This window comes from Cervus elaphus, chromosome 30 (genome assembly GCF_910594005.1).
Source record: "Cervus elaphus chromosome 30, mCerEla1.1, whole genome shotgun sequence".
NCBI lineage: Eukaryota > Metazoa > Chordata > Mammalia > Artiodactyla > Cervidae > Cervus > Cervus elaphus.
The window spans coordinates 32,190,993-32,205,202 of NC_057844.1; the positions used below are offsets into that span (position 1 = coordinate 32,190,993).

The window sequence follows — 14,210 nt, forward strand, 5'->3', positions numbered from 1 at the left end:
GTCCCATCACTTCATGGCAAATAGATGGGGAAACTGGAAACAGTAACAGACTTTATTATTTTGGGCTCCAAAATCATTGCAGATGGTGACTGCAGCCATGAAATTAAAAGACACTTGCTCCTTGGAAGAAAATCTATGACCAACACCAGTCAGTCAGTTAGTTCAGTCACTTAGTAGTGTCCGACTCTTTGCAACCCCATGGACTGCAGCACACCAGGCCTCCCTGTCCATCACCAACTCCCGGAGTTTACTCAAACTCATGTCCATTGAGTCGGTGATGCCATCCAACCATCTCATCCTCTGTAGTCCCCTTCTCCTCCCGCCCTCAATCCTTCCCAGCATCAGGGATTTTTCCAATGAGTCAGGCCTCGCATCAGGTGGCCAAAGTATTGAGTTTCAGCTTCAGCATCAGTCCTTCCAATGAACACCCAGGACTGATCTTCAGGATGGACTGGTTGGATCTCCGTGCAGTCCAAGAGACTCTCAAGAGTCTTCTCCAACACCACAGTTCAAAAGCATCAATTCTTTGGCGCTCAGCTTTCTTTATAGTCCAACTCTCACATCCATACATGACTACTGGAAAAACCATAGCCTTGACTAGTCAGACCTTTTTTGGATAAGTAATGTCTCTGCTTTTTAATATGATGTCTAGGTTGGTCATAACTTTCCTTCCAAGGAGCAAGCGTCTTTTAATTTCACGGCTGCAGTCACCATCTGCTGTGATTTTGGAGCCCATAGAACAAGTTTGGCCTTCCATAGAACAAGTTTTAAAGAAAAAAAAAAAAAAAGGGCCCAGCTGAAAATACTGAGTGGTTCTCCTCTGCCAAGAAGGACATCACAGACAGGTGCTGGCAATGTTTATCCCAAGGGATGAAATCCAAACTTCTTAGTCGACATTAAAAAGCCCTCAACATTCAGTTCTCAACCTATCATTATAGTATTTCCTAAAAGTTCTGGGTCTGAATCTCAGTTCTGCCACTTACTAGCCACAATGTCTTGGGCAAAATGCTTATAAAGTGGAGATTACACCATGACTTGTAAAATGAGACTCATACCATCTACCTGGCAAACTTTAATGAAACGTTATGGGAAAAAATGAGAAGTATCTTTAAAAAAATGAAAAGTATCTTAAAAGTTCTCGTAAAAACTCCTGACGGTTGCAACTCTATAAATTTACTAAGAAAAAATGAATTGTACATTTACAATGGATGAATTTTACAGTAGATAAATTATATTTTGATAAACCTCCTTTTTAAAACCCATGGAGATGGCAGTGATGAGCCACTTGCCCTCTCTGAGAACAGAGTTCGGTAATGAGAATCTTTACTATGGACTCAAGTTCTGAGCCAGACGGGAAAAAAAAAAAAAGAAAAAAAAAAAAAGAAAACCCATGGAGAAAACTGGAATTATTCAATAAATGGATTTAAAATAACTGTGTATCCATCAGGGAAAAAACACAGATATTTCCAAAATATCAAAGATTATAATGTAAAAGTATACATTCTACTATAAAAAGGTCTTACAATAATTTTAACATTACTGAACTCTCTCCAGTCAAACCAATAAATTCACTATATGTTGAAGGTCTATAGTTCACAATTGGGCTTCCCAAGTGGCACTAATGGTGAAGAATCCACTTGCAACGCAGGAGATGTAAGAGACATGGGTCCGACCCCTGGGTTGGGAAGATCGCTTGAAGGAGGGCAAAGCAACCCACTCCAGTATTGTTGCCTGGGAAATCCCATGGACAGAGGAGCCTGGTGGGCTACAGCCCACAGGACTGCAAAGAGTCAGAGACAACTGAAGTGACTTGGCATGCACAGTCCACAACAAGGACTACCATCAATTCCAGCAAACACATAGCCCAAGCCCTATAATCTTCAAGACCCAGGTACAATGCAAAAAAACAAAATACTTGAAGTTAGTCACTGTGTTCTAATCCAAGTTTCACCGCTCACTAGCTGAATGACCTTAAGCAAAACCCACTAAAATTCATTTCTTCATCTGAAAAAAAAGCAATCACATCTCATTCACGGGGCTGTGAAAGGCCCTCAAGTGAAGTAGAGTGCCTAACACCCTACCTCAAAGGTAATCATAAATGTTATTTTCCTCTTTCCTCATCTCTACAATGCATTCCCCCATTATTCCAAGATGTTAAAAACTCCACCTTTTAAGACACTGTTTATATCACTCATGTGACCAAAAAAAAAGAAATCCTTTGATCCTTCATTGCTGTCTTCAACCACTGAAACATTTATCTGTAAACTGAGATTAGGAACTATTCCTGCTATTTTTCTGGCACTCCCTACTCTATTAACACGTTTACATAAACACTCATATACAAGTAAGCCCTTCTTAAAAGTACGTATTCTTAAAAGTTGATAAACAACAGATTTTCACATCCAACTTCTATAAAACACCCCACGCAAATGGTATCACTGCCTCCGTTTTTCTGATGGGGCCGAGCGACTCAGAGACACTAGATGACAGCACAGTGGGTGCAGGCCCAGGAAACGGGCTCCTCCGGCCACTCAGCAGTCACACCACCCTCTGCCCCGCCGGCCCGTGGAGTGAGCACAGACCACGCAAACACAGCTGCCCGTGAGGTCTGCTGGAGCCAGCTGCCAATTACTCATCCTTGAAAGTTAATGTAATCTTAGTTTCCTCCTCTGTAAAACAGAATTGGTAACATCTACTTTCCAGGGTTTTATGAGAATAAAAGACCTGGAAGTTTGTATCTCTTGACTATCTTCCCCTACCCCCCTGGACCCCTGCCTCTGGCAACCACCAATCTCTTCTTCATTGTCATCTATGCATTTGGGTGGTTTTTCTGTTTTTTTTTTTAAGATTCCACATGGAATTGAGATCGTACTATATTTGCCTACATATTTTTTTTAATGTAACAAGCTTGAACCAGATTACTCAAGACTCTGTATGTTTCTTAAGTATGCATATGTTATACTTTGTGTTAATTTATGTATAAGTATACATAGTACATTAAGATGTAACAGCTTAGTACCATCACTTGTAAAAGACCATAAACAATCTAAATAGCCACTGAAAAGAACAGTACAATCATACAAGGGAATTATCACACAGTCACTATAAAGAGTAATGTATACTTCTATGTGTAGATGTGAAACAAACTAGAAGATAAGCAGTATGGTGAAAAAATTCAAAGTGCATTAGGCTTCCATGTGTGAGCAGTATGTACTAGAGATAGGGAAATACAAACATGAGTGATGTACAAAGAACATCTCTGAAAAGATATATAATAAATTAAAAGAGTGTCTTTTGGAGGGGGATCAGGGAACTAAGGAAGAAGGGAGACTATTTTTCACTGTGTATCCTTTTGCACTATTTAAACTTTTAACCTGTGCATGTGCCTGTGACTCTTCATGACCCCAGGGGCTGAAGCCCACCAGGCTTCCCCTGTTTACGCAGCACATTTTTAATTTCCAAAGCAAGATATTGTTCCTAGATTTAAAAAGCTGCAATTTTTAATGTTAAAAATACAATTAAAAGCTAGTTTTAGAAAAGCAGGTACAATATCTTTAATTTTTTAAAGAAAAAGATACCAAAGGACATAAAAAAAGGAAGTTACCAGAAGAGGGCCATTATCCACAGGCCAATTAACTCAGTCAAGATTAGAGAACATGTCCTTCCCTAAGCTGAAGCTGCTGTGAGGTCAAAGATTTTTAAAGCTATTGGGAAGGAAAGAGGATGAATTCTAAAAATTGATCATAAAATAATGTTTCCTAGAACATAAACATTTAGAAAAACACAAACATTTTATATCTGAAGGAATTTTAAACATCATGTACTCCATACCCCATTCTCATATTCTATAGACAAAGAAATATATTTCCACATGGACTAAATTACTAGCCTAAGATCAAAGTTACTTTAAGACAGAGTACTAAAGAAAAAAAAAACAAAACACCTAATTCTCAGGACCCCCAGTCCAACTGTAATTCCTATACAACAAAAGGAGGAGCAAATACTGTATGTATGAATTTGTTGACAACTCTATGACAAACAAGCTTCCCAGGTGGCTCAATAGTAAAGGATCCACCTGACAGTGCAGGAGACAAGCATTTGAACGCTGGGTCAAGAAGATCCCCTGGAAGAGGAAATAGCAACCCACTCCAGTATTCTTGCCTGGGAAATCCCACGGACAGAGGAGCCTGGCACTACAGTCCATGGGTCATGAAGAGTGAGACATGACTGAGCAATTGAGCACACACTGATCACATATGACAACAGTGCATAAAGCAAGAACTTTATCACAATCCTTTGTACAGCTTCAGCTTATAAACTACTTTATAAAAACAGAATATAAAGTTAATATGGAAAAACAAATGTAAGAAATACTGCTACAAAACTTGAGTGTGTGTATGTATGCCCATACTATGGACTTAACTGTCTCCCCCTAAATTCTCCTACTGAAACCTTAACCCCCAATGTGAGGGAATGTGGAGATAGGGCCTTAGGAGTAGTTAAGGTTACACACAAAACTAATAATAATGATTAACCCTGGGCAATGAGATCAGCTTAACTTTATACACTGCTGTTCCAGTGAAAATTTTTACAAAAAAAGTTTATTAAAGACTAAATAAATTCAACCCTAAAATAAATAAATTTCTAAAATATTTCTAGGTACCAAAAACATTCATACCTTTGTACACAAAAGCAGATATGCCTACAGAAAAGCAAACAACAACAACAAAAAAAGATGCAGCAGTGGAAGCACGGAATCCTAACCACTGGGCAACCAGGGAATTCCCTATAGAACATTCCTGAAAAGACAAAATTATAGAAATGGAGGGCAAATTAGTGGTTGTCAGGGATTTGAAAGGTGACAAAAAGGCCTCTTGAGGGTGACAGAGCTGCTCCATGTCCTGACTGTGCTGGCAGGTGTAAAAACATACACACAATAAAACTCCACAAAACTAAATATACACATGTGTATACACACACACAAGTAAGACTCAGAAAATCCTGAAAAAGGCTAAGTGGATTGTGTCTATCAGTGTGGCTGTGACACTGCACTACAGTTCTCGAAGTTGTCGCTGCTGGGGAAACGGGAATGGGACAGTACTGCTCTTTCTGTATTATTTCTTACAACTGCATGTGACTCTACAATTATCTCAAAATAGAAAGTTAATTTAAAAAGAGAAAAATCCTATAAAAGGACAAAAATAGATGTTTTGGCCATCATTTATCTTCTTACAGAGTCATTTCAAATGCACTTTCTGGAAAAAAGTGTTTACTCACTAACTGAATCTTACTGAGACAGTACAACCCTCTCTGGAGTACTCCTCATAAAGCTCTAAACTTTCCTCTTAAAACTTCTCAAGATCTAATTTTATCTTATATACATACCTGTATTCCCCACTAGAAGGTAACCTCCACAGGACAGACTTTTGTTTCATTCAATGTTGTATTCCTATCACCCTGATCAAAACTTGCCACTTTGCAAGCACTATAATAAAGGAGTGAAATCAATGGCATTATAAAGTCTCTTGTTATCTACTTTGTGTATTGTCAAATAAAAATGTGTTAACCCACACCAGCTCTCCTAATGGCAAATATCCAGTACTCACTCCTCTGTGAGCTGATTCAGGTTTGTGGGGTGAAAAAGTATAATTCTGGCTTAAAAACAGTCTTGCCATACACTCCAAAGTTTGCTTATGAACTTCCAAGTTATCCCCTGCTTTCTGCCATTTGAACAGACAGTCATGGTCCAATCATCTGTAGCTATTTTACTGGTCTTGAAAATATACTCTCAAAAACTGGGAGGTAAAGAAATGTACAGGCTAACTGTAGACTTATTACTAATATTCAATTAACAGCAGCAACTAATCCTGACCCCTCACTATGTGCCAGACAATGCTCTGATAGTGTTATATCCAAGCCTGTCACAACTCTGAACTAGGTACTACTGTTACCTCCACGTTTTAAAATGAGAAAAACAAGATGCTTAAAAGTTAAAAACTCAAGATCACAAAGGTAGTAGACAGGAGAGCCAGGTCCATCTTAGATGTGCCTTATGCCAGAGTCTTCACTGCTAACTAAATCAGCAGAACTGAAAAGTAAGTCTGTTTTGGTAAAATAAATCTATTGGGTTTCAAATAAAGTAACATATATAAAATACAAATACTTGATATATAGTTGAGCTGCTAAAAACCGAGCATCTTGAAGATGAAAAGTGTAGCTGGCTGAAAATATTAGAATCACATCATTAAAAGGTCAAGAATCAGCAACTCAATTAAACCACCAAATCAAGCCACACTGAACCTTTAGAAGATTCGAAGTCCAAAAGAAATACAAAATGTCTGACACTTTAAAAAAGAATAATAAATAAACGGCTACTTCCCAACAACACTGAATGCCAGACTATGTTCACTACCATACTGCCAGGTCAACGAAAGAGCTGGAAGTGTAATACTTCTGTACAGATAAAAAGTAAGCAACAAATGAAAATACAGTTCCTTTATGAGACTGAAACACCACTGCAACTAAGCATACTAAAAAAAAGCCTTTCTGCTTTAGTTTTCCAATGCTTGAAAAATAAGGATAAAATTTCCTCTTGCATTTACCCCTCAAGTTTTCACATAATCTGAAACACTACCAAAACAATTCAAGTACTAAAGCAAGAGTCAAAAACTAAAAGGCCAAGAGGAGCCAGGCATATAAGTTACCCAGTCAGTAATAAGGCAAAAATGGAGTCTTGCCCAGCCAACACACCTAATTCCAATATAGAAAAGAGTTGCCCTTCAAAAAAAGACAGAAATCTGTAGTTTAGTGTTAAACCTGATTTTTTAAATGTTGTCAACTAATTCAGTTACAATCCAAACACATGCAAATTGAAAACATCTAATTATATCATATATTGTAGGCATCAAAATGGCTAAAATTATAAGATAGCTAATATCAAGTGCTGGGGAGAACATGCAGCAACTTGAAACAACTTGAACTCTCATACTCTGCTAAAGGGAATGTAGATGTGATACAATCTGTTCAGAAAACTGTCTGAAGTCATCTACTTAGGGCTGAACATCTGCATGTCCTATTACAAGTCTGAAATTCCACTCCTAACATAAATTCATAGACTTGAACCAAAAAACATGTTCAAGAATGTTCAAAACAGTGCTCTTCTTAATAAACAAAAATTGGAAACGTTCCATCACCCACTAACAGCAAAATGAGAATATAAAATGAGGTACATTCATACAATGTGTAACACCAAGCAAGAATGAGACTAAGAGGCTGCTCCTACATAACTGATCTTACAAATATGCTTAAAGAAAAGAGGCCCACAATGTTCTTATAGAGTTCAAGAAAAAGCATGAAAAAGTAAAAAATGAATCTACAATGTAGTGCGTGAAGTCAGTGGTTACCTCTGGGAAAGGACAGTGACTGGCAGAGGGTAGGAAGAGCAGGACTTCAGCAGGTCCTGATTCAGTTCTATTTCCTGATCTGAGTACTGTTATGAGCTGTTTTCATCTTGTGAAAATTCCAAAATTTATGGTCTGTATACTGTTCCGTAGGTGTGTACACTTCAACAAAAACTTTAAAACACACACAGCCCCAAGATACCCAAGGAGCCCAAACAAAGTATTTCTACAGGTGGGCCCAGCTTATCAGAGCAGATCTGTCTGACATCCCAGCTAAAGAAATAGTCTCCATTCTTACACCTGAAGAAGAGCAAAGAAAAAAAAAGTAAAAGCAATATAAAACTGTGTCAGTGACTCTACCTGATCAAGTCAACAACTAACAAAATTTAAATTTCTCCTAATAACACCTCTCAGAATGTGTCCTCCCTTTTAATTGCCTCATACACTTACCAAACCAAGTGTCTCATAAAATCAGAGTATAATACAGCTAAACATAGAAAGTAAATCAAAAATCAAAAATAAAGTGTAGAAAATTCAACGCAAACATTAAATCACCAACACAATCCTGTTCCCTGATTCCTGAACAACCTAACTCAACTGGCCACTCACTAATAGGAGACAATTTTATCTCACCCAAAGGAGCCACAATCTAGACCATTCCGAGTTACCCAGAAGCCTACAGCAGACAAGAGGAGCCTTGGGCTTCACCCAGTTGAGTTAAAGCAAGTCCCACAGAATCCAACTACATAACGCAGCTACTTAATCAAGTAACTGTTAAATGACTAAACGCTGACTTCAAAATGCCTTCCCAGCACTGACTGCCTGTCCTCTCAAGAACCTATCTCCCAAACACGTTCGGATCCTGAGATATGAAATGGTCCCCACCTTTGAGTCATTGCTAGTATTTCTCCTCCATCTCCAACCTCACCTGTTTACAGCCTGTCCTAACTTTCATGTCCCAAATATAACACATCTATGTATTAGAAAATCCTAAAAATATCACATATTAAATTGAACACCTCATTTTTTTAAACATGCCTCTTCTTGTAGGTAACAAAACCACTGTTCAGTTTCACTGCTTACTAATCAAACATAACGAATCAATCTGAGCCACAACTCAATACATCCAGCAAACTTACCTAGAAAATGCAAAGTTGCTGCTCCAACGTGATAAAATTCCACCAATAAAGTAACCATTTTGACAAAACATTTTAAGTTGCAAATTATTCTTCTTAGCATATCACCCTCACCAAATATATCTACATTGAAGTCAGACCCATCAGAGCAAAAGAAACAATCTTAAAAACACACACTAACACCCATCTCTAGGAAGACACAATAATCCTCACAGAGCAAACAGCTGCTAAAGCATCAAGCCAAATACACCATTTACAGTTTAAAAAAAAGAGAAAGTTCTGACATCCAAGTTAGGCAGCCTATCAAATGAGTTTCAAATCTAGTAACTTTTTAGAATTCCCAAGGAAGTAGGATTTTTCCACGTGGTTTAGAAATGCTCCATACACTCAGAAACAAACAAGGGAAAACTCGACACACCTCTACTTTTCAAGGGCAACCTTTTGTAAACTAGATTACCACTCACTAACGACAAACAAGTCACAAGGTAATAGATAAAGACAAGTAAAAAAAAAAGGCCCGCTGTCCTGAGAGAGCCGAATTCGAGGGCTCAGTCGCACACAAATGTGCGCGGCTCATGGCGAGGCACTTTTCCGAGGCTCCGAACTGAGGGTTCGCTGGATACAAAGTGGTAGAAAACAAGAGATACACCTCCGGACACCCTGCAGACTCCCGCCAGCTTTCAAGAAAACTGCGGAAATACAAGTTTGGGTGAAATCCCGACTCAGACCGAGCACGCGAGAGACGGCTGCGCGTCGGTTCGCTCCCGATTCCTTAGAAAGCATTTCCTGCCTGGAAAACCTCTCTCCCAGAAGCCGTGCGCACACACACACACAGAAAAAAAAAGAAAAGAAAAAAAAACTTTTTCCGCTCTTCCAACCCACTCCTGGAAGCCGCGGAGCCCGCCCCGACCGACACACACCCACCGGGGGACCCCTTCGCTCGGCCCGGGGCGCGCGCGCGCACACACACACACACTCACAGGTGCCGGCAAACCCGGCCCCTTTCCACACCCCCCGGAAGCGACACCCCCATCTCCCGCACGCCGCGGCCCATCCCCCGTCCTCCCCGCCCCCACCCACACCCCCGCCCCCCCAAAAGTCCACCGCCCCCAGTTCCCGGGAAGCCGACCGGCCCTCGCCGCCCGGGCGGGCCGAGGGCTGTGGGGAGGGGAGGCAGGAAGACGGAAGGAGGCCCCAGGCCCCGGGCCTAGGCCTCTCGGAACGCTGAGGGAGACGAAAGCTGAGGGGAGAGGGGGGACCCCGCGGGCCGGGCTCCGGCGCCCCCCTTCCCCCGCCTCCCCGAAGCCCCCCGCCCCCGGGCCACACTCACTTGCCAGCCGCGGCCCGTCGAGTACCCCGCTGCTGCCGCCTCCGCCGGCTCCGGGGCCCCCCAGTTCCGGCTTCTTGGGCCCCGCGGGCGGCCCGGCTCCCCCGGCCGGGACCGCTCCGGGCGGGAAGCCGGCCCCGGGCGCGCCCGCCAGAGCCAGGGGGACGCTGTTGCTATGGAGGCCGAGGCCCGGCGCGGCCCCGGCGGCCGGGTCCTCATGCAGGAACTGACACTCCTCCCCGTAGAAGCACGTCTTATCCTTGGCGTAGTAGCGGCAGTACTTCAGCTTCACCCCCGCCGCCGCCGCCCCGCCGGGGACGCCCCCGACCCCCGGCGGGGCCACCGCCACCACCGCCGCGGCCGCCGCCAGCGAGGAGGACGCGGAGGAGGCGGCGGCCGAGGGGGGCGGGAGGCCGCCGCCACTGTTCATGGCAACGCCGCAGCCTCGTCTTCCGCCGCCGCCACCATAGACCGGGGAGGGAGGGACGGCGCTGCCGGGGGGCCGGAGAAAAGCCCGGGCGGGCGGGTCTGTCCCGCTGCGGGAGCCGGAGCCGCCCGGGGAGGGGGGGAGGGGAGGGGAGAGGGGAGGGAGGAGGGGGCAGGAGGGAGGGGCGGGGAGGGGGAGAGTCGGGAGTCTCTCTCACTCACTCTCGCCTTCTCTTTTCTTAAAGGGGCCGCGCGCGGGACGACGGGGTGGGCGCGCGGGCCCTCTGACAGGGACTTCGAGGGCGCGGGCTCGGGGAGTAGGGGGAGTGGAGGGGGCGCGGCGGCGGCAGCGAACGGGCGGGGAGGACGGAGGGGCCGGTTTATTTTTAAATTCTGCCTCCACTCGCTCTCTCGCGCTCTGGTTCCTCCGAGTTGTTTATTCCCTTTTCCTCTTCCTGAGACGGCCGTCGCCGCTGCGCCTGCGCGCCGGGGCGCGGGGGCTTGTGGGTAACGGGAGCGCCAGCGGGGGAGGGGGAAGCCTGGCCGGGTGTCGGTTGGACCGGCGGGCGGTCGGCGGTCGCGCTTCTCCGACGCCGAGCCGGCTGGGGGAGCGTTCTCACGAGGCGATAGGCCTTCCCGCTTTCGTTTGTCCTCTTACTTGTAAAGCCAGAGCGTCATTTCTTAATTGAAACGACGAAATTTACGGAATGTGATGGTCATTTCTTGGGGGGGGGGGGGGGCGCGCCTGAGGCCGCAGCCTAAGCCCTGGCTCTCCCAGCTCCGTCTGTTCGTCGCACTTCCGCGCCCTCACTTTTCCCCCACCCTCCTTTTTTTTTTTTTTTTTTTTTCTCTTCCCGCTCAGGGTGAGGAGAGCTACAGAAATGATTGCCTAAAACTCCTGGGCCTTTTATAAAAAAAAGAAAGGAACCAAAGGAGGTTGACTTAGGCAAACCCCCAACTGAGTACAGCACCTGTTTTCTCTATTTATATTACTGAAAGCCTCCAGTAAAATATTATGAAAAAAAATCAGATGCCACCTGGGGACAGCAATGCAGAGGCTACCCCTGAACGTTTCAGTTCTATCTACGCCCGGGGTTCTTTTCTCCAGTCTGTCTAGTCTTGATTCGAAATTAATTTTCAAAAGATAGGGTTTTTCGCGCACCCATCGGTAACGTTATGTTCCGCTGTATTTAAAAAAAAAAAAAAAAGTTTTCAAGAGTTTTTAAAGAGTTGCTATGAAGGGAAAGTATTGTTTTGATTTTTCTCCTCTGCAGTCGATTTTCTCAAAAGGCAGTTGGAAGGGAGGAGAGATGTTTGTTGGCGGTATTTGTGGCAAACAGAAGAGGTCACAGAAGAACGAAGAGAAGCCAGTGTACCACACTGCAGAAGGAGCGGGGGTGGGGGAGTGGATTCCTTAGACCACAAACGGGTAAACCTGGTGATGTTCCTTAGCTAAACTAGGAATAACATTGTATTACGTCTCCCTGTTTAAAAATATTTTCACGTGTATGTCTGTTCAACAAATGCTTATTAATGCCTGTTACGTGTACCAGGAACTGAGCTCAGAGCTGGGGAAGCAGAAGTAAGCAAGAGGCATTCTTTTCTGAGTTTCAGATGGCTTGTTTATCCCTTGGTTAGAGAGACACATGGTACACAGGCGATTACAAACCTGTGTGTTAAGTGGTAACCTTATCACATTAGCTATTAGAGTGTGGGCTTTCTGGAGAAAAGCTGATACCTTATTAGAGAGGAGAACATGTTTTGAATTGGGACATATCTGAGTTTTTAATCCAGTGCCTACACTTAACAGCTGTGTTACTTGTGGTAAATAGCTTCATTTCTCTCTGCCTTATCTATAAACCAGCTAAGAATGGTTAGTTACTTTGTAAAAAATAAACTAATAATGTATATAAAGTATCCAGTGTTTAGTAAGGATTCGATAGATTGTAGCTATGTCTCTTGGTACAATAGTATTACTGCTACTAGTAGCCAGTGTGTAAGAGTGCAGGAAGGAGCTTTGCAGGAAAACGGAACAGCTTCAGATAAAGACCTTGAGGTTGAAAAGAGCTTGGATTGTTAGAATGGTGATAGTGGAGAATTGAGTGGAGGCAGGATCATAAAATCCTTGAAAGGCACAGTAAAGGATTAGACATTTTTCTTGAGAGCAATAGAAAGTTATTACAGGGTTTTAAAAAGTCAAGTAATGGCATTATCAGATTTCCCTTTAGGAAAAAAACTGACTCGCATAAGAACTATATGATGAAAGTAAAGATGAGTTACCACCATTTTATTGAACAAACTGAAGGTCTAGAGTTACATGAAGTTACCAGCTTGTCAGGTGCTTCCTTCGTGGCTCAGTGGTGGAGAATCTGCCTGCCAATACAGGAGCTGGGGGTTCGATCCCTGGCTTGGGAAGATTCCCTGGAGAAGGAAAAGCAACACACTCCAGTATTCTTGCCTGGAGAATCCTGTAGACAGAGGAGCCTAGCAGGCGACAGTCCACGGGGTCACAAAGAGTTGAACACGCCTTAGCAGCTAAACAACAACAACAAACAGCTAGTAAATTTCAAAGCCGGGACTTCCATTCAGGCCTTCTAACTACAAAAGATGTGCTCTTTCCACTGCATATTTGACCATTTCTAGGTGAGTGTGTGTCTGTGGATGGCTAGGAAAGAGAAGTGTCAATGGCGAGACAACAGAGCTTCATTAAATTCATACCATATCAAGCAATATCTTTCAGACAAGCCTTTGTTGAGAATCTACTGTATGCAAGGAACCACGCAGGTTCTGTGCTAGGCACTGATACACAGAGGTGTATAGGATACAGTGTTCGTCCTCAAGTGTAACCAGGGCCGTGAGAGAAATGCCAAAGGTAGAGCAAGTCACCACTCAATACCACGTTTGACAGTTTGCTATATTAAATCCCTGTGAACAAGACGGAGGAAAGTAGGCTGCAATACTATGGTTAGGAGACTTCAGTGCTCTTTGATTAGTCAGTCAAAATGTTAAAGCTGGCTTTGGAGCTCATTGAACAATATCCAGAAAGTATTGATAAATTGACCACATATCAACATGGTCTTTACTGACCTCTTTTGAACTCTGTTTTTAACCTATTTTTATGGAAAAAAAGAATTATCGACTGCCTAGATGAAGAAATACATGACAAATTTAGCAGATCTGCAATGTGTTAGGAGACCAGTGGAGATCAGTTCAGTCACTCAGTCATGTCCGACTATTTGCAACCCCATGAACTGCAGCACACCAGGCCTCCCTGTCCATCACCAACTCACAGAGTTTACTCAAACTCATGTCCATTGGGTTGGTGATGCCATCCAACCATCTCATCCCCTGTCATCCCCTTCTCCCACCTTCAATCTTTCCCAGCATCAGGGTCTTTTCAAATGAGTCAGTTTTTCGCATGAGGTGGCCGAAGTATTGGGGTTTCAGCTTCAACATCACTCCTTCCAATGAATATTCAGGACTGATTTTCTTTAGGATGGACTGGTTGGATTTCCTTGCAGTCCAAGGGACTCTCAAGAGTCTCCTCCAACGCCACAGTTCAAAAGCAGCAATTCTTCAGTGCTCAACTTTCTTTATAGTCCAACTGTCACATCCATACATGACTACTAGAAAAACCATAGCCTTGACTGGACAGACCTTTTATGGAAAAGTAATGTCTCTGCATTTTAATATGCTGTCTAGGTTGGTCATAACTTTTCTTCCAAGGAGTAAGCATCTTTTAATTTCATGGCTGCAGTCACTATATGCAGTGATTTTAGAGCCCAGGAAAATAAAGTTTGTCACTGTTTCCCCATCTATTTGCCATGAAGTGAAGGGACTGGATGCCATGATCTTAGTTTTCTGAATGTTAAGCTTTAAGCCAACTTTTTCACTCTCCTCTTTCTCTTTCTTCAAGAGGTT

At 43.3% G+C, this 14,210-nt stretch overlaps 1 protein-coding gene and 1 non-coding gene across 8 annotated transcripts in view; one reads left to right on the forward strand and one right to left on the reverse strand.

Moving 5' to 3' along the window:
- PAN3 (poly(A) specific ribonuclease subunit PAN3) overlaps window positions 1–10,765 on the reverse strand; it is a 120,666-nt gene extending 109,901 nt beyond the window's left edge. For 3 of the 7 annotated variants that reach the window (XM_043892461.1, XM_043892460.1, XM_043892457.1), the window contains exon 1: window positions 9,867–10,763. In XM_043892461.1, coding sequence (XP_043748396.1) covers window positions 9,867–10,293 — 427 coding nt within the window. In that variant the 5' untranslated portion in view covers window positions 10,294–10,763. Of the gene's footprint in view, window positions 1–9,866 lie in introns of all 7 variants that reach the window. The other 4 variants (XR_006339001.1, XR_006339000.1, XM_043892459.1 and 1 more) reach the window with 3 other exon arrangements.
- Window positions 1,267–1,351, forward strand: LOC122687141. The gene has a single exon (XR_006339041.1). It is a non-coding gene; the product is annotated as a small nucleolar RNA SNORD103/SNORD85 (small nucleolar RNA).
- Window positions 10,766–14,210: the final 3,445 nt, after the last annotated feature.